We start from the raw sequence: 24,305 nt of genomic DNA, 5'->3' as shown, positions 1-24,305 counted from the left end.
GTATGCACACACTGATTCATTCATTGCAGTGGTTTCTAAAGATTGTAGTAAACTAGCACAAGCATACTCAAAATTTCCATAACCTTATGTTAGAGGGAATAGCTAGCATTAAAAAAGTTACCATTAGGTTTTGTATGTTAACACTAAATGACAAGATCATTTCAAGAGGTTTGTGCCATTTCCTTTTCAGATCAAAAATGGAAAGAACTTCATAAACATATTCCAACTCATTTTGGGATCCAACTGAAATTTGCTTTTAATTAATTGTGACTTACAGGGAAATGCTACTGTCTTTCAAACATAATTCACAGAATTGTTATGGCTGCCTCCTTCTGCATTCAGCCCATCGAGTCAGAACAATCTCTCTAAGCATTTCAACTGAGGGCCAATCTTCTTCTCCTGCCTCCCCCTCCACCACACCAGCCCTCCACACTGATTAGTGAAACATCTAATACCTCTTGAAGGCTTCAAATCAAACCTGCCTCCACCATACTTCCAGGCAATGCATTCTAGATCCTAATGGTGAGTGAGAATAATTTTTTTCTTATACTAAACACTTTCAAACTCTGGACCTTGATCCACTGATGAGTGGGAACAGTTTCCCCCATTCACTATGTCCACACCCTTACATAACTTTGGAAACTTCTACCAAACATCTTAACTTTCTTCTTTCCAAGGAACAGTCCTAACTCCTCCAATCCTTCCTCATAAATAAAGGAAGGCTTATCTCTGGACCCATTCTCTAAAACCTCTTCTGTACTTCCTCAAAATGTATTCACATCCTTCCTAAAAAAAAGTGTGGCTCCAAAAACTGCTCACAGTATTAAACTGGGAATATAGTGGCATTGTGGTAACATCATTCGATTAATAATCCAGAAACTTGGGGTAATACTCTGGGGCATGGATTAGAATCCCATTTTAGCAAAAGAAATTTATTTATGGGATGTTGGTATCACTGGCTAGGCCAGCCCCTCCCTAACTGACTCTTAACTGCCCTTTGTACAATCACATTGCTATTGATATAGAGTCTGGGAAAGGTCAGAACAGGAGGTAGATTTTCTCTCCCAAAAGACATCAGTGTAGTTAAAAGTTTTCTGGTTCAAATCAACAGTGGCGACACAGTGACCATTAGGCCAGCTTTTCAAATTCCAGATTCTTGTTAGATACAAATTTCACCACTTGTCATGGCAGGATTCAAACCCACACAATCACGAGGACATTAGCTTGATGCTTTGGATTACTACCCCATTAGGTCACTTCTTCTCCAGTATTTGGCAAGGACTATACAACAGAAGAATTTACTGAATCACCCAAGTGTTACAATGCAGGATGAGGTTATTTAGCTTATGATGTGCCCACTGGCTCGCTGCACAAGCAATTCACTTTATGCCATCACCATCCTATCTTCTCCTTATAATCCTGCATAGATTTTTATTTGAAAAATTACTTTCAGAATGCTTCAATTGAACCGTCTTCCACACTTATTCAGGCAATGGATTCCAGATTTTCATCAATTACAACATGAAACAAAAAAAAAAGAACTACTTCTATCACACATTTCTTTTGCCAATTTTAAATTAAATTAATTTTACATCAACATGACGACCTTTCATTACTGCATGCTCAGAACTACATAAGAGGGACTTTTCTCCAGGTAACTGATCCAACGTAAAGATTATTTGCCCAATTCTAACCTTATTGCATGCTCAGCTGAAGTCTCAGGCACGCTGAGCATCCTTCCAATTGGAGTGGGAGGCACTCTGGCCAGGCGGGTCTCCTGTATTCCTTTGTCCTGCAAGATTGGAAGAAGAATGTTGCATTTCAGTAGTCACACAAACTTTCTCCAATGCAATCTATTCTAAGTTAAGAAGGAGCCAGTCTTTTTTTACAAATGTAGTTTCTCAAGGATCCAGAAGCAAGTCACAACAACCTGGGTGGGTCACAGATGGCATTTCCTTAGATGGCGCATCAGAGCACTGACTTTAAAATGATGGAAAAAGATTACCAGTGGAATCACAGCGGAACTCTAGATACAAGCAATGCCAGGGGAACCATAGTTGAACATAGAACATTACAGTGCAGTAGAGTCCCTTCGGCCCTCGATGTTGCGCCGCCCTGTCATACTAATCTGAAGCCCATCCCACCTACACTATTCCATGTACGTCCATTTGCCTGTCCAATGACGACTTAAATACACTTAGACTTGGCGAATCTACTACCGATGCAGGCAAAGCATTCCATACCCTTACTATTCTCCGAGTAAAGAAACTACCTCTGACATCTGTCTTATACCTATCTCCCCTCACTTTAAAGTTGTGTCCCCTCGTGTTTGCTGTCCCCATACTTGGGAAAAAGGCTCTCCCTGTCCACCCTATCTAACCCTCTGATTATCTTGTATGTCTCTATTAAATCACCTCTCAACCTTCTTCTCTCTAACGAGAACATTCTAGTAAATCTCCTCTGCACCCTTTCCAAAGCTTCCACATCCTTCTTATAATGTGGTGACTGGAACTGTACACAATACTCCAAGTGTGGCCGCACCAGAGCTTTGTACAGCTGCAGCATAACTTCCTGGTTCTGGAACTCAATCCCTCTATTAATAAACCAACACACTGTTTGCCTTCTTAACAACCCGTCAATCTGGGTGACAACTTTCAAGGATCTGTGTACATGGACACAGAGATCTCTCTGCTCATCTGTACTCCCAAGAATCCTACCATTTGCCCAGTATTTTGCATTCCAATTACTCTGGCCAAAGTGTATCACCTCACACTTGTCCATATTAAACTATTTGCCACCTCTCAGTCCAGCTCTGCATCCTATGTCTCTCTGCAACCTACTACATCTTTCGTCACTATCCACAACTCCACCGACCATAGTGTCGTCCGCAAATTTACTAACCCACCCTTCTAAACCCTTATCCAGGTCATTTATAAAAATGACGAACAGCAGTGGACCGACCCTTGTGGTTTGCCTCTAGTAACTGGACACCAAGATGAACATGTTCCATCAACTACAACCCTCTTTTCTTTCAGCAAGCCAATTACTGACCCAAACTGCTATGTCTCCCACAATCCCATTCCTCCGCATTTTGTATAATAGTCTACTGTGGGGAACCTTATCGAACACCTTGCTGAAATCCATATACACCACAACCAGTTTACTCTCATCTACCTGTTTGGTCACTTTGTCAAAAAAGTCAATAAGATTCGTTAGGCACGACCTACCCTTCACAAAACCGTGCTCACGGTCCCTGATCAGATTATTCTTTTCTAGATGATTATAAATCCTCTCTCTTATAACCTTTTCCAGCACTTTACCAACAACTGAAGTGAGACTCACTGGTCTGTAATTACCAGGGTTGTCTCTACTACCCTTTTTGAACAAGAGAACCACATTTTCTATCCTCCAGTCCTCAGGCACTATTCCTGTAGACAATGATGATTTGAAGATCAATGCCAAAGGCTCGGCAATCTCCTCCCTTGCTTCCCAGAGGATCCTAGGATAGGTCCCATCCAGCCCAGGGGACTTGTCTATTTTCACACTCTGCCATATTTCTAATACCTCTTCCTCGTGAACCTCAATCTCTTCTAGTCCAGAAGAAAGTAAGTATCTCTGTATCTTCCTCACCAACATTTTCATTTTCTATAGTGAACACTGTCGAAAAATATTTATTTATTGCTTCCCCTATCTCCTCTGACTCCATACACAACTTCCCACTATTATCCTTGATTGGCCCTAATTTAACTCTTATCATTCTTTTATTCCTGACAGACCTATGGAAAGCCTAAGGGTTAACTCAGATCCTATCCACCAAAAACTTCTCATGCCCCCCCTGGCTCATCTGAGCTCTCTTTAGGTCTTTCCTGACTTCCTTGTAACCCCCAAGCGCCCTGAGTTTTCACATTTTGTTCTAACATAAGCCGCCTTCTTCTTCTTGATGAGGGATTCCACTTCCTTAGTAAGCCATGGCTCACACGTTCTATATCTTCCTCCCTGCCTTACAGGTACATACTGATCTAGGACACACAGGAGCTTTTCCTTGAATGAGCTCCATATTTTTAATGTGCTCATCCCCTGCAGTTTCCTTCCCCATTCTACACTTCCTAAATCTTTCCTAATTGCATTGTAATTTCCCTTCCCCCAACTGTAACTCTTGCTTGGTAGAGTACACCTATCCCTTTCCATCACTAAAGTAAACCTCACAGAATTGTGATCGCTGTCTCCAAAGTGCTCACTTACTTCCAAATCTAACACCTGGCCAGGCTTGTTACCCAGTACTAAATCTAAAGTGGCTTTGCCCCTTCTAGGCCTGTCTACATACCGTCAGGAAGCCCTTCTGCACACACTGGACAAAAACCCGACCCATCTATAGTACTCGTACTGTAGTGATCCCTGAAGAAGGGCTTATGCCCGAAACGTCGAATTTCCTGTTCCTTGGATGCTGCCTGACCTGCTGCGCTTTTCCAGCAACACATTTTCAGCTGTAGTGATCCCAGTCAATATTTGGATAGTTGAAGTCCCCCATGACAACTATCCTGCCTCTCTCACTCCTATCCTTTCCTCTACATCTCTGGGACTATTCGGATGCCTATAGAAAACTCCCAGCACGGTGACTTCTCCTTTCCTGTTTCTAACCTCAGCTAACGAGTCCCCAAACATTCTTTCTACAGCTGTAATATTGTCCCTGATCAACAATGCCACACCTCTTTTACCATCTTCTCTGTTTTTACTTAAATATCTGAATCCTGGAACCTGCAACAGCCATTCCTGCCCCTGCTCTATCCATGTCTCCGTAATGGCCACACCATCGAAGTCTCCGGTACCAACCCATGCTGCCAGTTCACCCACTTTATTTCAGATGCTCCTCGCATTGAAGTACACACACTTCAAACCAGGTTCTCACTTGCCAGTGTCAGATACCTGATTTGGGACTCCCTACTGTCATCCTCTTCTGTACCTGTCCTACAATTTTGGTTCCCATCCCCCTGCTGTATTAGTTTAAATCCACCTTAATAGCTTTAGCAAATTTCCCACCTAAGATATCGGTACCCCTCTGGTTTAGATGAAGACCAACCTGCTTGTAGAGGTCCCACCTCCCCCAGAAAGAGCTCCAATTATCCAAAAACCTAAAACCCTCCCTACCAACCACAAAGCGTCTTTAACAGCAAAATGACCCAGGTCCTTAAAATAGCCAATAAAAATAAAAATTCTGATCCTGAATCATACAAGAGGTCAGGACAAAAGGTCCAAATGTTTGGTCTAAGTAGTAGGTTCCAAGGAGAATTTTAAAGAGGAGGCAGATGGAAGGCAGAGAGGCTTGTATAGGGAATTCCAGAACATGAGACCAAGGAATCTGAAAAGTATGGAAGCATAGTGTCTAAATAAAATTTCAGAAAGCTCAAGTTCCACTTTCTAAGTATCCTTAGTATAAAGAAGTTGCTCCCAACTTCCTTATTTAGTTTATTAGCTTTTGAAAGCTAATTTGTGGCACAAGACCACAAAGCTCAAAAAGCAGCATTTAGGTTGGTGATCAAACAGATTGGAATGGATAAAACACCCCAAACTCTGCTGTTCAATTTCAAGAAAGTTATTATCTGTAGTGAAATACAAACTACATTTTGTTCAGAACCATAACTTTTGATATTCAGTTTTCTTTATTTAAATGACTTGGAAGAATAGATTTCATTAAATTTGTTCACGTCACTTTCGATGATTGATGTTTCTCCTTTCTCAGTGCTCCACTGACAGCAATATTCCATCTGCTCATATCCACCTTTCCCCCAAAACCACATTCTCTTTAACATTACCAATACCAAAGATCACCACAATTGGATTACAATAATTGCTATGCAACATTCAATTACAATGGTGAAAGAAAGGCAGTTTCTTCTGAAGTAAAACATTACCTGAAAATATTCCGATTCTTACTATTATAAGCAGCTTTTCGCGTGTTCAGGTTTCTACTTTATCAGCTTCCTTATTCTCACGATATCATAAACTGAGCCCAGCTGATGTGGATATTCTTTCCTCTTGGCTCATTGTCTTCTCTATATCGCTCCCATTGTTCTTCCAGTATATACTGGGTCAGATAGTTGTGGGTCCATTGCTACAATTCCGGGCAACCTCGGTTGACACCCCAGTGTAGTACTGAGGGAGAGCTGCATTGTTGGAGGTTCTGCCTTCCAAAATGAGGATGTTAAACCCAGTCTGTCCTGTCAGATGGCTGTTGTACTGTTAAAATATTTGTGCAGGCTGCAGAAACCATACACATCCCAGTCTTATTCACCATCAGTGTCAAAGTGCACTTGAAGATGGTTTGTAGGAGGGAACTGCCTGTTGGATATACATTTAAAGGCATTCTATTCAGCAACACAGCCTTCAGAGGCCTGCACTCTCAGGTTGATCAAAATAGTTTGAACAGGGGTTTCTCAAGAAAAGGTTAAGCCATTTAATTCAACTGAATGCATCAAGGTGAGTGGGTGCTGTTGCCAAAACATATCAGGGAGGAATACTTGCACAGAAATAAGCAATCTAGCCTAAATAGTGTATGTTGGAGCATTTGTTCCACTCATAGTACCTCTGATCTTCTAATCCTTTCACCATCCAACTAGACATTTAATTGATATTAAAGATGTTTGTCTCAATCATTCCAAGTAAGCTCCACCTTCTCACTTCTATCAGGTAAAGATGTTTCCTTTGAATTCTCGGATTTGATTTAAGTGACTGTATTGCAGTGATGATCTCTGGATTTGTTCTTCCCATGTGATTCCCCTATATATAAAAAACTTTCATAACTTTAAGGCTGCTATTAAATGTCATCCTGAAGGCTGTATAGTTTTAGCTGATACAGTCTTTCTTGATAAGAAAACTGTGAAGTTGTACCTAACACCTCAATGCTTGCAGAAGGGTTTATAATAGGTTAAATGAGCGATTAACAATGTGCAGAAAAATGAAGTCAATATTTTGGTTGGAGAAACAAAGTTTTCTTCACATGGTCTGACAGTTGGGAAATTTTGGAATTCAGAGGAATCCGTGATCCACAAACAAAATTACAGAAATTTTAACATGCAGATACAGGAAACAGGAAAGCAAATTGTAGGTTAATCTTGATTACAAAATTCCTAGAATACAAAAGGAGGAAAGCAGTCTTAGTGCAACTCAGTAGGGCCTTGGTGACAGCACATCGAGAGTATGGTATATAGATTTAGTCTCCCTGTCTAAAGGAGGAATTATATACTTTGGAGGCAGTGTTACAACAGTTCACCAAACCAATTCCTAGAATAAACCAATTGCCCCTGGAAGAGTTGGAGGAGACTAGCCTTCAATTTGCTAGAATCTGAATCAATAAGAAGTGATTGCATTGAAGGATATCAAATTATTAAAGTTTGACACAGAATTCTGTACTTTGAACAATTCACTTCCTATTACAGCAATTTAAATCCGTTATGTTTGAAGATAACTTAAAAAAAATATGTATCTTGACTGCAACGCACTGTTTCACCACAAACTAGCTGATAATGTCAATTAGGTGACTCCACAATTGGGACAACTGAGTCATGTTAATATTTTGAAGAACATTAAAGTCTGTAATTACTGTCTGTGAAACTGAACAGGCATTCTCTCAAGTTGATAACTTCCCAGACACCTGGAATCAATGGATATCAAGGGGCAAATACTCTGCTGGTTAGAGTCAAACCTGGCAGAAAGAAAGATGGTTGTGGTTATGGAGGGTCAGTCATCTCAGCTCCAGGACATCTCTGGAGGAGACCCTGAGGGTAGTGTCGTAGGCCCAACAATCTTCAGCTGCTTCATCAATGACTCTCCCTCTATCATAAAGTCAGAAGTGGGGATGTTTGCTGATGACTGCATAATGTTCAGCACCATTCGCGATTCCTCAGATACTGAAGCATTCCGTGCTCAAATAGACAACACCTGGACAATATCCAGGCTTGGGCTGACAAGTAGTGAGTAACATTCATGCCATACAAATGCCAGACAATGACCATCACCAATAAGAGACACTAACCACCATCCCTTGACATTCAACGGTATTACCATCACTGAATACCCCACTGTCAACATCTTTGGTGTTACCATTGACAAGAAACTTAACTGGACTCACCACATAAACAGCAACTACAAGAGCAAGTCAGAGACTAGGTACAATGTGGTGTGTAATTCAACTCCTGACACCCAAAGTCTATCCACCACAAGGCACAAGTCAGGAGTGTGACGGAACACTCCCCACTTGTCTGGATGGGTGCAGCTTCAACACTCAAGCAGCTTGACACCATCCAGGACAAAGCAACCCACTTAAGTGGTACATCTACAAACATTCAATCCCTCTACCACCAATGCTCAGTAGCTGCAGCGTGTACTATTCACAAGATGCACTTGCAGAAATTCAAAGATCCTCAGACTGCACCTTCAAAACCCACAACCACTTCCATCTACAAGGACAAGGGCAGCAGGTACTTGGGAATACCTGCAAGTTCCCCTGCAAGCCAGTGTCACAAAGGTTGTCCCTTTCTAAAAGCTCTTCCTTGATGTTTTTCAGTGGGGTAATAAACCGGGCCGGGCTCTGAGCAGTCTGTACCAAACCACAGATGAAAAGGATTTTGAGAGACCTTTTGTTTATATGTAAACAGATGAGACTTCAGGCCAAAGTGGTTATATTTTACAAGTGACCTGTAAAATGAAAAGGGAGTGGTCAGCTCTCTAACTGAGCAGTTTAGTTCAGTCTTGAACTGGTAAGGAGGTCAACAGTGACCGGTATAGAAACACTCTCTCTCTCTCTTTCTGCCCTTCAACTTCAACTTGTAAGCATGTATTCCATTTATATTGGGTTTTAAAAGGGAGTTTGCTTATTGGAACTGTTGTGTATATTCAGAACAGCATAAATTAAGTCTAGTTTGGACAGATGGAGTTGTGTAGGGGTTCTTTATTCTGTTCTGTGTTTCATTGTGTAATTGTGTGAATAAATTTTTGTCGGTTTTAAAATTTAGTTGTCAACCTAGCTAACCTACTCCAGGTAATTTTCACTGTACACTTATAAAACAAGTTGCAATGTTATGGTCTGGAGCTGCCTGCTTATGTTAGGAGTGGTCTGGCCTAATCCATAACACCAGTCACCACCCTGACTTGGAAATGTACTGCGATTCCTTCACAATTGTTGGGTCAAAATCCTGCAATTCCCTCCCTTCCAGCATTGCAGGTCAACCCACAGCAAGTGGACGGCAGCGATTCAAGAAGTCAGCTCACCCCCACCTTCTCAAGGGCAAATAGGGATGGGCTATCATTGCTGGCCAGCCAGTGACGCCAAAGTCCCACAGATGAATTAAAAAAAAAGCACAACAGAAAGGTGCAACATGTTCAGCAAATGGAGAACCTACATTTCAAAAACAGCAAGCCAAATAATGAACTCTACTGACCTTCCCATCAGAGCTCAATCGTGGTGAAGAAGCAGAGCGTTTGATACCACCTAGTGGGATCTTCTCAGGAGAGTGCTGTGCATCAGGTAGCGTGACATAGCTGCCAGCTTTCCGAAGTCCAGTACGCCAAGCTGCAGGAGGAGCTTCTTGCTTGACAGTTAGCTTTGTAAATGAGTCAGTGTCCTGCAGAGAAAGTAGGAGAGAAAATAAATGCAACGATACCTTTGATGGATATTCCCGCTTGCATGGATTTGGATACTTGATTGGAAGATGGACGTCTGCAAATAGTAAGAAACGAGAAAGAAGGACACGCACAGGACTGAGTTCTCTCTCGTTAAATGCATTTCCCCCTGACTGGATAGTCAGGAATCATAGCCTCAGGATAAGGCTTGAGTGGAGGAGAAACTTCAAGCAGAGGCTGTCAATTCTCCATCCTCATGTGGATGCACAGTCATATTGATGAGTAACAGATTTTTGAATGATAAAGGTTTAAACAGAACACTGGGGGATAGAGGAGGAAAAATGCATTAAAAAGGTCAAGATCCAGCTACAATCTTATGAACATTGACAGGATAGACAGGGAAGCACTTTTTCCAAGTTTGGGAGAAGATTTGTAGCTCGGTTGTTGTGGTTCTGTTCACCGAATTTGTGTTGCAGACATTTTGTCCCCTGTCTAGGTGACATCCTCAGTGCTTGGGAGCCTCCTGTGAAGCGCTTCTGTGATCTTTCAACCAGGCATTTGTAGTGGTTTGAATCTGCCGCTTCCGGTTGTCAGTTCCAGCTGTCCGCTGGAGTGGTCGGTATATTGGGTCCAGGTCGATGTGCTTATTGATTGAATCTGTGGATGAGTGCCATGCCTCTAGGATTCAAATCACTACAAATGCCAGAGGAAAGATCACAGAAGCGCTTCACAGGAGGCTCCCAAGCACTGAGGATGTCACCTAGACAGGGGACGAAACGTCTGCAACACAAATTCCCAGCTCGGCAAACAGAACCACAACAAGCACTTTTTTTCATTTGTACAGAATCAAGGAAAAATTATTTCTCACGAAGGCACATGGAAGCTTGAAACACAGCCTGAAAGAGAGGCTGAGTCAGAAACGTTTGTAACACTTTCGCAGTATTTACATATTCACATAGCCAAAGCTCCCATAGAAGCTATAGATCAAAAATTTGATAACTAGAATGAGTGTAATCTGATCTTTGTTAACCTTGACAGATATGATGGGCAAAATGGCAGTCTTCTGTGCTGTAAATGTCTGGAAGTCTATATCCACAAATTACTGGCTTGAGCTGACATAACCCCTGCTGCTTAAAATCAGGAAATCTTTACGTACTAATGCTCACCTCTCACTTTCTCTTAGGATGTACTTATTATCAATCCCTACATACTCAAGGCGGCAGAGGTAGTTTCTATTGTTCAACTGTTTCATTGTAAAAGAACTGAACTGTTGGTTTTGGTTTGAAAAGGAAGCCAGAGTAGCAAATAGTGAAAAGCCAAGTATTAGACAAAGCTACTTCTTTGGCATTGAATGTGGGATTCCAGAGATTCAACTACTGTTAAACATGGAACCTTTGGTACTATCCAGACTAGACCACAAAATTTGTCATTTAATAACTAAAGCTCAGGAACGTTTGAAAAAGTAGCCGGTGAGATCAGTTACTTACTAAGAGAATAAAACTACAAAGTGCCATTGGTTGAACATACAATAACCTCTTCTGTACAAAAAGTTAGAACAGACATACAAATACACACAACTCATGTTCTAGCGTCCAGAATTAATTGGAGGTAAATATGCACAACATACAAAAATGCAGTCAAATATCCCACAGGTCACATCAAAAAGCAAATCAAGTCAGATCCCAGAGATTTCTCAACAACCCCAGACATTAGTGATGCAATGAGTCAGAGTCTCAGTAACACTTTGTAAAGTTAGTCCAGTTGTTGTCTTTTGAGAATCCTTTGGGATCCTCTCAAAATCACCCCGCCAGACCTGGCCTCAATTGCTCGCTCCAGTAGTACACTTGCCTTTCCCAGGTTTGGGAAGCTGGATTTGATCATTTACACAGACACAGCTCCAACATTTCAGACAGCTGGCTAGCTTCACTAAACCAGTATTGCCCTGAATTTTTTTCTTAAGCTCTAATCTTCCCTCAGTTGTACCAAGAGGCATAGAGGGCAGTGTGGATGAAGGGGCTAATAAAATAGAGATGGAGGCAGCAGGGAGATATAGCAAGTCAATCTGGATTGGGGGAGAGTTAGATTATGGGGCGTGTGCGAGAGGCCTGGAGAACTGTGGGGAAGAGGGGGTAAGCTGCAAAAGGTCGAGATGATGAGGAAAGGCAACTGGAGTGGTATAGGGAGACAGGCAGCAAAAGGGAGAAGGAACAGTTTCAAACCCTTTAAAATAAACAAATAAACAAAAACAAACGTGAACAAAACAAAAAACATTCAGCTGAGTAAGAGATTCAGAAGCTTTCAATCAGAGGTAATGAAATACCTGCAAAACATCGTGAAGTGTTGCATATATTCACAGAATCGTAGGATCCCTACAGTGTAGAAGCAGGCCATTCAGCCCATCATCAAGTCCACACACACTCTCTGAAAAGCATCCCACCCAGATCCACCCCCTCCCTGCAATTCTGCATTTCCCATGGCTAATTCACCTAGCCTATACATGCTGGTCACTATGGGCAATTTAACTTGGCTAATCCAACTAATCTACACATCTTTGGACTGCTGTAGGAAACCATAGTACCTGGAGGAAATCCACACAGACACTGGCAGAATGTGCAAACTCCACACAGACAGTTGCCAGAGGCTAGAATCGAACCCGGGTCCCTGATGCTGTGAGCCAATAGTGCTAACCACTGAGCCACCGTGCCAACCACAAAAGACGACAAGCAATTGGGACTTGTCCGGGAGTTACTACATAGGAATACTGTACTGGATGGTATTGCAATGAATTCCATGTCAGTTGTCAAATTTAAATCTGAGTGGGAGACATGATGCAGTTTAAAAACAGGGGTAGTAAATGCTTAGTTAGAATATTCTAGCTTCATGAATATACAGTGGAAATGCTCTATTTAGAGTGATTGTTGTTTATTAAAACTTGAGTATGTTATTTTGAAATAAATTCTGTTGCTAACATCTACCTGTTGTATTGTACCAATTTAATAATTACTGTATTTAGGAGATTAATGTTTTCATTGTTTGTTGTGGCTTTAGATTTGTGACTGATAATTATCGAAGGCAATAATGAATTATTCTAATTCTATTAAGCAGATCAAAACATCCATTACAGCAACATAGCACCAATATAGAAAGCAAGGTTACTACATAACTGCATCACCTAATTGAAACAGGAGTTTGTGCAAATTAAGGGAATAAAAGTGCCCACAAAGACAAATTGTGCTTTGCATTACAGAATACCAAGTAACATGGAAGGTTGGGTTAAAAATCAAAATGAAATAGAAGGCCATAATCTGTGTTCCCATAGCTGCAGCCAAATACTAGCCTCTCCACCATCTTCCAGAAGCAATTCACCAAAGTGAAACAAGTGAATGTGACTCCTCTATGTTAACAAGCAAACAGTGCAAAACAAAGTCATAACTGAAAATGGAGCAAAGTGCTCTGAATGCAATCCTGTTCTGATCGAGCTGAGCATTCACAGTTGCAAAACAAATTATACAGCTAAAAATAACTGAAATGGCTTTAGTCTGCAAAGTTTTTCACATTTAGGTCAGTCACGTGCTACCTCAGGTTGCAAAAACATTAGTGCTTTATCTTGCTCATTTCCACCAACATCTCATCCTTCATGATCTGCACACAATTGCGATGCTAATGGGGCATTATTTGGAGCTCCAAACTGCTTAATAAACACTGATACTTCCTGCAATATTTCTTGCTCCTTCAAATTGACTTTCCTGCCTACGTAATTTCAACAGCACTTAGTGCTCGAGATGTCTTCATTAATTGCATCCTACCCTCTTTGCACAGGAGACACAGGAAATAGACTCATGGGGTTAACATGTCCAAACCTGATCACAGTCGTTCGTTTAGCTTTCTGTTGCCTCTTCAAAACACATGCTACTCTACTTATTTTGCCTTTATTGCAAACAATGATCCATGACTTGGATGCAAGTCTGCTCGCTGAGCTAGAAGGTTAGTTTTCAGACGCTTCATCAGTGAGCCTCTAGTGAAGCTTCATGGGAGGCTCACTGTTTATGTTACCTAGTATGGTGATGAAACAAACCTTCCAGCAGAGTGAGTAGAACCTCAACCTGAGCTACAAGTCTTCTCAAAACTCAATCCGTGGCTTAGCTGTTATTTTATTTTACCTCCGACTTAGTTATTAAATCTAGCTTCACACTGTATTCCGATTGCACTAACAAGATCTGCTGTACACAAGTCTTCGTAACTCTAACACCCTTCCCCTTATCTGGGCTGTAGGCATCCATGTCTCGCCAGTAAAATCCTTACTCTCTCCTAACCTGTTCAACCTCCGGTAGGTCGCCTTTAAATTCAAGAAATGCAGATTTAAATATATATGGGACACAAATGGTTTAGCAATCACTGGCCAAATCTAGCACGCCATGCCAAACACTATTGGACCTTGTCAAATATTCACTCACACTCCAGGTCGTTCTTCAACACAAACATAACCCTGAATACCCTGCAAGGACTGCAATAAATATTACACTGGACAGACAAGCATTAACTAGCCACCAAAAGACATGAACAACTATCACTAGTTTCCATACACACGCAGATGAAAAGGGACACCAGTTAGACTGGGACACTACATCCGTCCTAGGACAGGCTAAACAAAGACACGCACAGGAATTCCTAGAGGCCTGACACTCAAACCGGAACTTCATTAACAAACACATCAATTTGGATCCCATTTACCAACCTCAAAAAAAAACCAGAAGTGATATCACCCACCACAGACCAAGACACAAATAGCAAGTGGGACAGAACACTAGCGCTTCATCAGAGGCTGATGACAAAACATCGGAGAACAAATCTACCAGCTCAGTGAGCAACACTTACAACATAATCCTGATCATTTTCCTTCACCAGGTTTCACACGTACACGGAAATCTGCCAGCTCTGCCTCACCAACTCGTGTCGTTGGCCTATGGACCAGCCAAAGCTAGTCTTTGACTCTTGCCACAAACACTGTTCTATCCGCAACGATTGCTTCCTGATCACTACCTCAGGCTGAGCTAGCTGGATTAGGGCCGGTTTGATTCAGAGGTCAGCTCAAGTCCACCAGCGTAAATGTTATCTCCTCCCATCTTCATAATTCCAACCATCAGTTCATCTGTTGCTGAAACCCCAACTCATGCTTTCATTAGTGCCAGTCTCTCCTATTCCAACTCCTCTCTCAGCTTCTGGGAACCCGAGCCCACAAGTCTCTAATGTGACATTGATGTTGAGGAACAGCAAAGAAGACAGTCTCCTAATTCATCAGTTGCTTCACTTTGGTATCTGTGCACAACAGAAAATTTTAGTTCAGCATTACAACAAAGCTATCATTCAATGCTCTTACCTGCAGGCTTGATGGTGCAAGGGTGACAGTAGGCGCTAGAGGAATAACTTCAGTGCCATTTAAGTTATTGGTATCGTTACTGACGACTGGTTTCTTGTTCTTTTCTGTGCAAAAGTTAAAGGAAATTCTGCTCAGCAACTAAGAACTGATGCATACAAAATGGATAGAAGTAGACCATTTGGCCCATCCAGTCAGTTCTGCCATTCAATAAAGATCAAGACTGATTTGTTTGCACTTCAAATTCCACACTCTTGTCTATTCTTGGTAATTTTAGATTTCCTTATCTAACAAGAATCCACCTATCTCCATCTTAAAAAAAAAGTGTTATGATAACAGCTTTCACACCAGAGGCACAGGCTTCCAAAGTTGCACAACCCTCAGAATATAAACCAATTCTTCATCTCCATCCTCAAACAGCAACATCAAATTTTAAAACAGCACTGCCTAATTTGAAAACAACGTGGCAGGACATTTTCTACAACAAAAAAAAACCCATTATGCTTTATGTTTGTGCCATGTACTGAAATGGTTTTAATTAGGCAAACTCCTATTTTCCATTCTTATTTAGTTGTTACAGAGACAAGCATTTGTCCAATTATAAAAAATAGCTTAAATCAGAGTATATTTTACTTTGAGATTAAAAATAAAATGTGTAATCACATCATTCTAACCTTTAAAAAGATGTCTAGGAAATAGGCAAATATTTTACTGTTTCTCCCCCCAAAAGTTAAGTTGTCATTACCAGTTTCACATTCTGAATCAGACTCCGATGCCTCCTCAGTTTCTGAACTCGAACTGCTGGATTCCTCTTTCTTGCTTTCATCTAAAGACAAGGTTTCCAACGTCTTACGCTCCTTTGACAGATCTTGCACAGAGATCTTCTCCTTGCTGCTCATCCTACAGACAGAGCTCCTGGTACAACAGAAGTGGAATTAGAGAAAGGATGGAAACCAAAAACCTTTGTGCTGTAAATGTTTGACTACAAAAAACAGACTTCGGCCTATCAAGTCTGTGCTGGTCAAGAAACAACCATCTAACTTCTAATCTCATTTGCCATCACTTTGCCCACTGCCCTGTAATATCAAGGAATACAAGTGCACACCTAAATACTTCAAAGTGATAAGGGTTTCTGTTCTAGCACCCATAAGATGCAGCAGGTTCCAGATTCCTAATACCCTTTGGGTGAAAATAAATGTTTGCCTCCTCCTCGAAACCTCCTACACCTTAAACCTATGCCGCCTGGTCACTGATCCCTCATCAAGGGAAAGTGCTTTTCTGGTTGTAAGTTTGCTCACTGAGCTGGTAGACTTTTTTCTCCGATGTTTTGTCACCATGCTAGGTGTGACATCATTATCGACAAACTGCTGGCGTTCTGCCCCACTTGCTTTTTTGTGTGTCTTGGTCTGTTGTAGTGGGTGATATCACTTCTGGTTCTTTTTTCTGACAAGTTGGTAAATGGGGGTCCAAACCGACATGTTTGTTAATTGAGTTCTGGTTTGAATGCCAGGCCTCTAGGAATTCCTGTGTGTCTTTGTTTGGATGTATTGTCCCAGTTGAACTGGTGTCCCTTTTCGTTGGTGTGTATGGAAACTAGTGATAGTTGGTCATGTGTTTTGGTGGCTAGTTGGTGCTCACGTATCCTGTGCTAGTTTCCTGCCCATCTCCTCAATGTAATGTTTGTTGCAGTCCTTGCAGGGTATTCTGTATATGACGTTCTGCTGGTTGTTGGTATGGGGTCCTATAAATTCATCAGGAGATGTTTCAGTGTGGTGATAAGTTTGTGGATTACCATGATGCCTATGGAAGACAGTAGGCTGGTTGTTATCTCCAAGATATCTTTAATGTATTTTGAGTGCAAGCTGCAGCGGAGGTAAGACAAACCCGAAAGACTGCAGCTAAGGTAAAGCAGTTTTTTAAAGTTACTTACCGGTAGCGGAGAGTGGTGTTTTCCCTTTCACAGAAGGAGTGGGAGCAGCGGGGGAAGTGACGAGAACCAGAGGGGCAGCCGGGAGGGAAAGCAGTGACCATATCTATCAGCAAGGCGGCTAAACCCGAGACTCTCCAACTGTAGTGTCTCCCACCCGCCCTCCTCCTCTAACCTAGTTAATAAGGTAAGGTTCATTCTAAACTTCCTCTATTGAATATAAAAGTTTGTTATTAACTTTATAGCAATTTGAACTAAGCTTCCTACTTTAGTATTGAGTGGGTGTTCAGATAAGTCAGGTATGGATGCTAGGGCAGTTGCTTGCTCCTCCTGCAGAATGTGGCAGGTGGGAGACATGGCACAAGTCTCCACTGGCTACATCTGCGGGAAGTGCACCCAGCTCCAGCTCCTTGAAAACCGTGTTAGGGAATTGGAGCCGGAGCTGGATGAACTACAGATCATTTGGGAGGCTAAGGGGGTAGTTGAGAGGAGTAACCGGGAGTTGGTCACTCCTCAGGCTCAGGACAAGGATAGATGGGTTGCAGTCAGGGGGAGGAAAGGGGACAGACAGAGCAGAGATCCGCTGTGGACATTCCCCTCAGTAATAAGTATACTGTTTTGGACACTGCTGGGGGGGGGGGGGGGGGGGGGGGGGGAGAATGACCTACCAGAGGAAAGCCATTGCAGTCAGTTCTCTGGCACGGAGCCTGATTCTGCAGCAAAGAAGGGAATGGGGCAGAATAGGAGACTCGTGGTAGGAGACTCGATAGTTAGGGGAATCGACAGGAGATTTTTGTGGTCAGGATCAGGATTCCCGGAAGGCATGTTGCCTCCCTGGTGCCAGTGTCCAGGACGTCTCCGATCGGATGTATAAGGTTCTAAAAGGGGAGGGCAAACAGCCAGAAATCGTGTTACATATTGGCACTAATGGTGTAGGATGGAAGGCTTCAGGTATTTGGACAACTGGACTGCATTCTGGGGAAGGTGGGACCTGTACAAGCAGGACGGGTTGCACCTGGACCAGAAGGGCACCAATATCCCAGGAGGTAGGTTTGCTAGCACTCTTCAGGGGGGTTTAAACTAATTTGGCAGGGGGATGAGATCCAGACTTGTAGTCCAGCAAGTAGGTTAGCTGTTTTTCAGGATGTCCAAGAATGTAGGGAGGCTGTGGAGAAGGTAGCACTGACAGGGAATACTTGCGGACACAGATGGGCTCAAGTGTGTATACTTCAACGCAAGGAGCATCAGAAATAAGGTGGGTGATCTTAAGGTGTGGATCTGTACATGGGACTACAATGTTGTGGTCATAACGGAAACATGGATAGAAGAGGGACAGGAATGGTTGTTGGAAGTTCCTGGTTACAGATGTTTCAGTGAGATTGGGGGTGGGGGGAGCGGTGGCGCCGTTGCTAATTAGAAATGGTATAATGGCTGCCAAAAGGCAGTTCGAGGGGGATCTGCCTTTGGAGGTAGTATGGGCTGAAGTCAGAAATAAGAACAGAGTAGTTACCTTGTTGGGTGTTTACTATAGGGCCCCAATAGCAGCAGAGATGTGGAGAAACAGATTGGGAAACAGATTTTGGAAAGGTGCAGAAGCCAGAGGGTAGTAGTCATGGGCGATTTCAACTTCCCAAATATTGATTGGAAGCTCTTTAGATCAAGAGCGGTGTTTGTGCAGTGTTGAATGAGTACTTTTCTTCAGTATTTACAAATGAGAAGGACCGTATTATTGAAGAGGAGAGTATGAAACAGACTGGTAAGCTAGAGGAGATACTTGTTAGGAAGGAAGATGTGTTGGGCATTTTGAAAACTTGAGGATAGACAAGTCCCCCAGGCCTGACGGGATATATCCTAGGATTATGTGGGAAGCAAGAGGAAATTGCAGAACCGTTGGCAATGATCTTCTCGTCTTCACTGTCAATGGGGGTGGTGCCAGGGTACTGGAGAGTGGTGAATGTTGTGCCCCTGTTCAAAAAATGGAATAGGGATAACCCCGGGAATTACAGGCCAGTTAGTCTTACTTCGGTGGTAGACAATGGGAAGGGTACTGAGGGATAGAATCTATGAGTATCTGGAAAGACACTGCTTGATTAGGGACAGCCAGCACGGATTTGAGAGGGGTAGGTCTTGCCTTACAAGTCTTATTGAATTCTTTGAGGAGGTGACCAAGCATGTGGATGAGGGTAGAGCAGTGGATGTAGTGTACATGGATTTTAGTAAGGCATTTGATAAGGTTCCCCATGGTAGGCTTATGTGGAAAGTCAGGAGGCGTGGGATAGTGGGAAGTTTGGCCAGTTGGATAGAGAACTGGCTAACCGGTCGAAGTCAGAGAGTGGTGGTAGATGGTAAATATTCAGCCTGGAGCCCAGTTACAAGTGGAGTTCCGCAGGGATCAGTTCTGGATCCTCTGCTGTTTGTAATTTTTATTAATGACTTGGAAGAGAGAGTCAAAGGGTGGGTCAGTAAATTTGCAAACGGCTCAAAGATTGGTGGAGTTGTGGATAGTGAGGAGGGCTGTTGTCAGCTGCAAAGGGACTTAGATATGATGCAGAGCTGGGCTGAGGAGTGGCAGATGGAGTTCAACCCTGTCAAGTGTGAGGTTGTCCATTTTGGAAGGACAAATAAGAATGCGGAATACAGGGTTAACGGTAGGGTTCTTAGTAAGGTGGAGGAGCAGAGGGATCTTGGGGTCTATGTTCATAGATCTTTGAAAGTTGTCACTCAGGTGGATAGAGGTTGTAACAAGACCTACGGTGTATTAGCGTTCATTAGCAGAGAGATTTAAATCAAGAGTCGTGAGGTGATGTTGCAGCTGTGTAGGACCTTGGTCAGGCCACATTTGGAGTACTGTGTGCAGTTCTGGTCGCCTCACTTTAGGAAAGATGTGGAAGCTTTGGCGAGGGTGCAGAGGAGATTTACTAGGATGTTGCCTGGAATGGAGAATAGTTTGTACAAGGATAGGTTGAGAGTGCTAGGCCTTTTCTCATTGGAACGGCGAAAGATGAGGAGTGACTTGATAGAGGTTTATACGATGATCAGGGGAATAGATAGAGTAGACAGTCAGAGACGTGTGTGTGTGTGTGTGTGTGTCAAGGATAGATTCTTTACCCAGAGAGTGGTGGGGGAATGGAATGCGCTGCCTTTGGGAGTGGCAGAGTCAGAATCATTGGTGACCTTTAAGTGGCAATTGGATAGGTACATGGATAGGTGCTTAAGCTAGGACAAATGTTCGGCACAATATCGTGGGCTGAAGGGCCTGTTCTGTGCTGTATTGTTCTATGTTTAATGATATAGCCAGGAAAAGGATCGACGATATAAAAAGTGATTTCAGGGAGGTAGGATGGAAGCTGCAAAGCAGGACGAACAGAGTAGTGTTCTCTAGTTTACTACCGGTGTAAAGAGATAGCGAGGCGAGGAACAGGGAGCGTGCGCAGCTTAACACATGGCTGCGCAGCTGGTATAGGAGGGAGGGCTTCAGATATGTAGATAATTGGGATGCCTTCTGGGGAAGGTGGGACCTGTACAAGAAGGACGGGTTGCATGTGAACTGGAAGGGGACCAATGCCCTGGGTGGAAGGTTTGCTCGAGTAGTTCGAGGGGTTTTAAACGAGTATGACAGAGGGGTGGGAACCTGAGCTGTATACCGGAGGTGAGATTTGATGCAGATGAGGCAATAGCAAGAGGTAGACCAGCTAGTGGGAAGAATTTTCCTGGGAAGGAACCAAGGGATCAGTTAAAGTGTGTTTGCTTTAACGCAAGGAGTATCAGGAATAAAAATGATGAACTTAGAGCATGGATCAGTTTGAAAAGGTTCCCCATGGTAGGCTCATTCAGAAGGTCAGGAGGAATGGGATACAGGGGAATGCAGCTGTCTGGATACAGAATTAGCTGGCCAACAGAAGACAGTGAGTGGAAGTAGAAGGAAAACATTCTGACTGGAAGTCAGTGGTGAGTGGTGTTCCACAGAGCTCTGTCCTTGGGCCTCTACTGTTTGTAATTTTTATTAATGACTTGGACGAGGGGATTGAAGGATGGGTCAGCAGGTTTGCAGATGACACAAAGGTTGGAGGTGTCATCGACAGTATAGAGGGCTGTTGTAGGCTGCAGTGGGACATTGACAGGATGCAGAGATGGGCTGAGAGGTGGCAGATGGAGTTCAACCTGGATAAATGCGAGGTGATGCATTTTGGAAGGTCGAATTTGAAAGCTGAGTACACGATTAAGGATAGAATTCTTGGCAGTGTGGAGAAACAGAGGGATTTTGGTGTGCAGGTACACAGATCCCTTAAAATGGCCACCCAAGTGGACAGGGTTGTTAAGAAAATGGTTTTTTGGCTTTCATAAACTCAATCCCCCTGTTAAAGAGTAGTGAGATCTTTGGTTAGACTGCACTTGGAATACTGCGTCCAGTTCTGGTCACCCTATTATAGGACAGATGTGGATGCTTGAGAGGGTACAGAGGAGGTTTACTAGGATACTGCCTGGACTGGAGGGCTCATCTTATGAAGAGAGGTTGACAGAGCTTGGACATTTTTCATTGGAGAAAAGGAGGAGAGGAGATCTAATTGAGGTATACAAGATAATGAGAGGCATAAGTAGAGTCGATAGCCAGAGACTATTTCCCAGAGCAGAAATGGCTAACACGAAGGGTCACATTTTAAGCTGGTTGGAGGAAAGTATAGAGGGGATGTCAGAGGTGGGTTCCTTACACAGAGTTAAGAGAGCATGGAATGCGTTGCTAGCAGCAGTTATGGAAGCAAGGTCATTGGGGACATTTAAGAGACTACTGGACATGCATATGGTCACAGAAATTTGAGGGTGCATTCTTAAGGATCAGTGGTCAGCACAACATCGTGGGCTGAAGGGCCTGTTCTGTGCTGCACTGTTCTATGTTCTATAGCAGGGTGGCTAGAGTCTCTGGCCATGTGTCGTCTTGTTTAGGTCTGTTGTGTAGGAATTGGCAGACTACGCTTAATCAGGTTCCTGTTGTCCCTGAACACGTTGTACAGGTGTATTTCCTCAGCTTCTTAGTTCCTGGGTGGTGCAGGGTGTTGTGGCTCATTTAAATAATGCCCGGATGCAGTTCCGTTTGTGGGTGTTGGGATGGTTGCTCCTGTAGTTGAGTATCTGGTCAGTGTGCGTAAATAATTGTCTGTCACTTTAGATTTGCATTCACTTTGGCTTTGTGTTCTACCGTAACATCTAGCAACGCAAACTGAAACACCTAGAAGACTCAAACCACTCCATCCACTCCACCCAGGAATTCCTTAACAGAGACACCAAGGTAGAGGACGATGAGGTCATTGTGCCCTTTGACATGACAGCCCTACTCACATCAATAAACATTAGCCTAACCAAGGAAACACTGGCCTCCCTGCTAGATGAAGCAAGGACACAAACACCTGACAGCACCAACTCCATCAGCACAGACAGCATCCTCAAACTCATAGAACCACGCTTCACAACCCCCTTCACCTTCAACAACAAGCTTTACAAACAAATCAATGGGATGTCTACGGGATCACCAATATCAGGACTCTAAGCAAAAGCATTTATGCAGAGGAACAGCTCTTCCTACAATCCAGCTCAAGCTTTGGGTCTGCTATTAGATTCCCTACAGTATGGAACCAGGCCCTTCAGCCCAACAAGTCCACACCAACCCTCTGAAGAATAACCCACCCAGACACATTCCCCTATCCTATTACTCTGCATTTCCTCTGACTAATGCACTTTATCTGCACATCCCTGAACACCTTGGGCAATTTAGCACGGCCAATTCATTGTAGGGGAGAAATCCCACGCAGACACGAGGACAGTCTGCCCGAGGCAGGAACTGAGCACTTCCAGAAGCTCTAGCCACCCTGCGATACATTAAAGACATCTTGGAGATGACGACTAGACTACTCTGACCCTGAGGCATCATGGTAGCCCATAAACCTACCAACATGCTGAAACATCGCCTGGTGAATTTAAAAGGACCCCATACCAACCACCAGCAGACCAAACATCATATATACATTAGTCGTCCCATAACCGCAGGGGACATGTTCCAATATCTACTGCAGAAGCCTGAAACCACAGGTGTGAACCCATCCAATTAAAATGGGAAACTTGCCTTCCTGGCAGCCTACTGGCCCCTGGTTCTGGAAGGTTCCGTTATATGTTTGGGCTGCGGTAAAACGTGGGTAACTGAAGCCACGGAAACGGGACCTGTGGAGATGGGGTCACCCTGTACAAAAATACACTAAGGACTGCAACAAACATTACATTGGACAGATGGGCAGGAAACTATCCATCAGGATACATGAGCACCAACCAGCCACCAAAAGACATGACCAACTAACACTAGTATCCATACACACAGACAAAGAGGGACACCACTTCAACATGGTCAATACATCCATCCTAGGTCAGGCTAAATAAAGACACACACACACACACACACACACACACACACACACACACACACACACACACACACACACACACACACACACACACACACACACACACACACACACACACACACACACACACTCTTAGAGGCCCAGCATTCAAACAAGAACTCCATTACCAAACATATCAAATTGAACCCCATTTACCCCATTCAGAAAAAAAGAAAGATTCGGAAGTGGTGTCACACAACAGGCCAAGATAGATAAATCGTGGGACAGAACATCAGTGCTTCACCAGAGGCTCACTGATGATGTTACCTAGCATGGTGACAAAATGATCTGTGAACAAATCCACCAGCTCAGCGAGCAAGCTTGCAACCTAAGCTACAAATCTTCTCCAAAATTGCAAAGTTCCTTTCTGCCGACCCAACATATGCTCCACATAATTTTACACAAATTAAATCCTGTTTCCCCTCTGCTCTAAGGAAAACAAACCCAGTTAGCCAATTTCACTTCCTAACTAACCCAAAAGTTGGGAACCCTGCGAAAGAACAAACTACATTTAAACAGGTTCACCAGCAAACAATATTGTACTTGTACGTTGCGGTACTCTTTTTTTTTCTGTTCATTTCAAAGCAAATTAATCAGTTCAACTAACTGAAATCAGTTTTTCTTTTTAAAAAAAAGCATAATGTACTACTGGAATTGTTCTAGATACTTATCCACATCAATAATATGTTCAGCTTCTGGTTTAAACAGCCATCAACCTCCCAACAGATTTTCTTACTGTGATCCTGGAATTAACAGCTTTGCACTTCACTCGGCCACTAGCATTTCATTTTAGCCGCTTTGATTTCCTGTTCGTAATACTTGCGAGTTCAACTTCCATTTCTTATAGTGGACAGGTTCACATGAAAAGAGTTCTCACTATTCGGCACAATGGATGCTAAACATTGGTTGCACTACTGCAGTAATTGGTTTAAAAAAAAGTGCT

The 24,305-nt window shown here is 43.0% G+C and overlaps 1 protein-coding gene across 1 annotated transcript in view; it reads right to left on the bottom strand.

Annotated features, from left to right (window-relative positions):
- Positions 1 to 24,305, bottom strand: part of LOC132831243 (protein phosphatase 1 regulatory subunit 12C-like) — a 79,130-nt gene that overhangs the window by 28,074 nt on the left and 26,751 nt on the right. Inside the window, exons 8-11 of the mRNA XM_060849255.1 lie at positions 15,735 to 15,904; positions 14,993 to 15,096; positions 9,435 to 9,617; positions 1,695 to 1,792 (exon numbers count right to left, since the gene is read on the bottom strand). Of these exons, the coding sequence (XP_060705238.1) occupies positions 1,695 to 1,792; positions 9,435 to 9,617; positions 14,993 to 15,096; positions 15,735 to 15,904 (555 nt within the window). The remainder of the gene's footprint in view (positions 1 to 1,694; positions 1,793 to 9,434; positions 9,618 to 14,992; positions 15,097 to 15,734; positions 15,905 to 24,305) is intronic.

Source organism: Hemiscyllium ocellatum, chromosome 33 (genome assembly GCF_020745735.1).
Source record: "Hemiscyllium ocellatum isolate sHemOce1 chromosome 33, sHemOce1.pat.X.cur, whole genome shotgun sequence".
Lineage (NCBI taxonomy): Eukaryota > Metazoa > Chordata > Chondrichthyes > Orectolobiformes > Hemiscylliidae > Hemiscyllium > Hemiscyllium ocellatum.
This window is presented reverse-complemented; position numbering and strand designations above follow the sequence as displayed.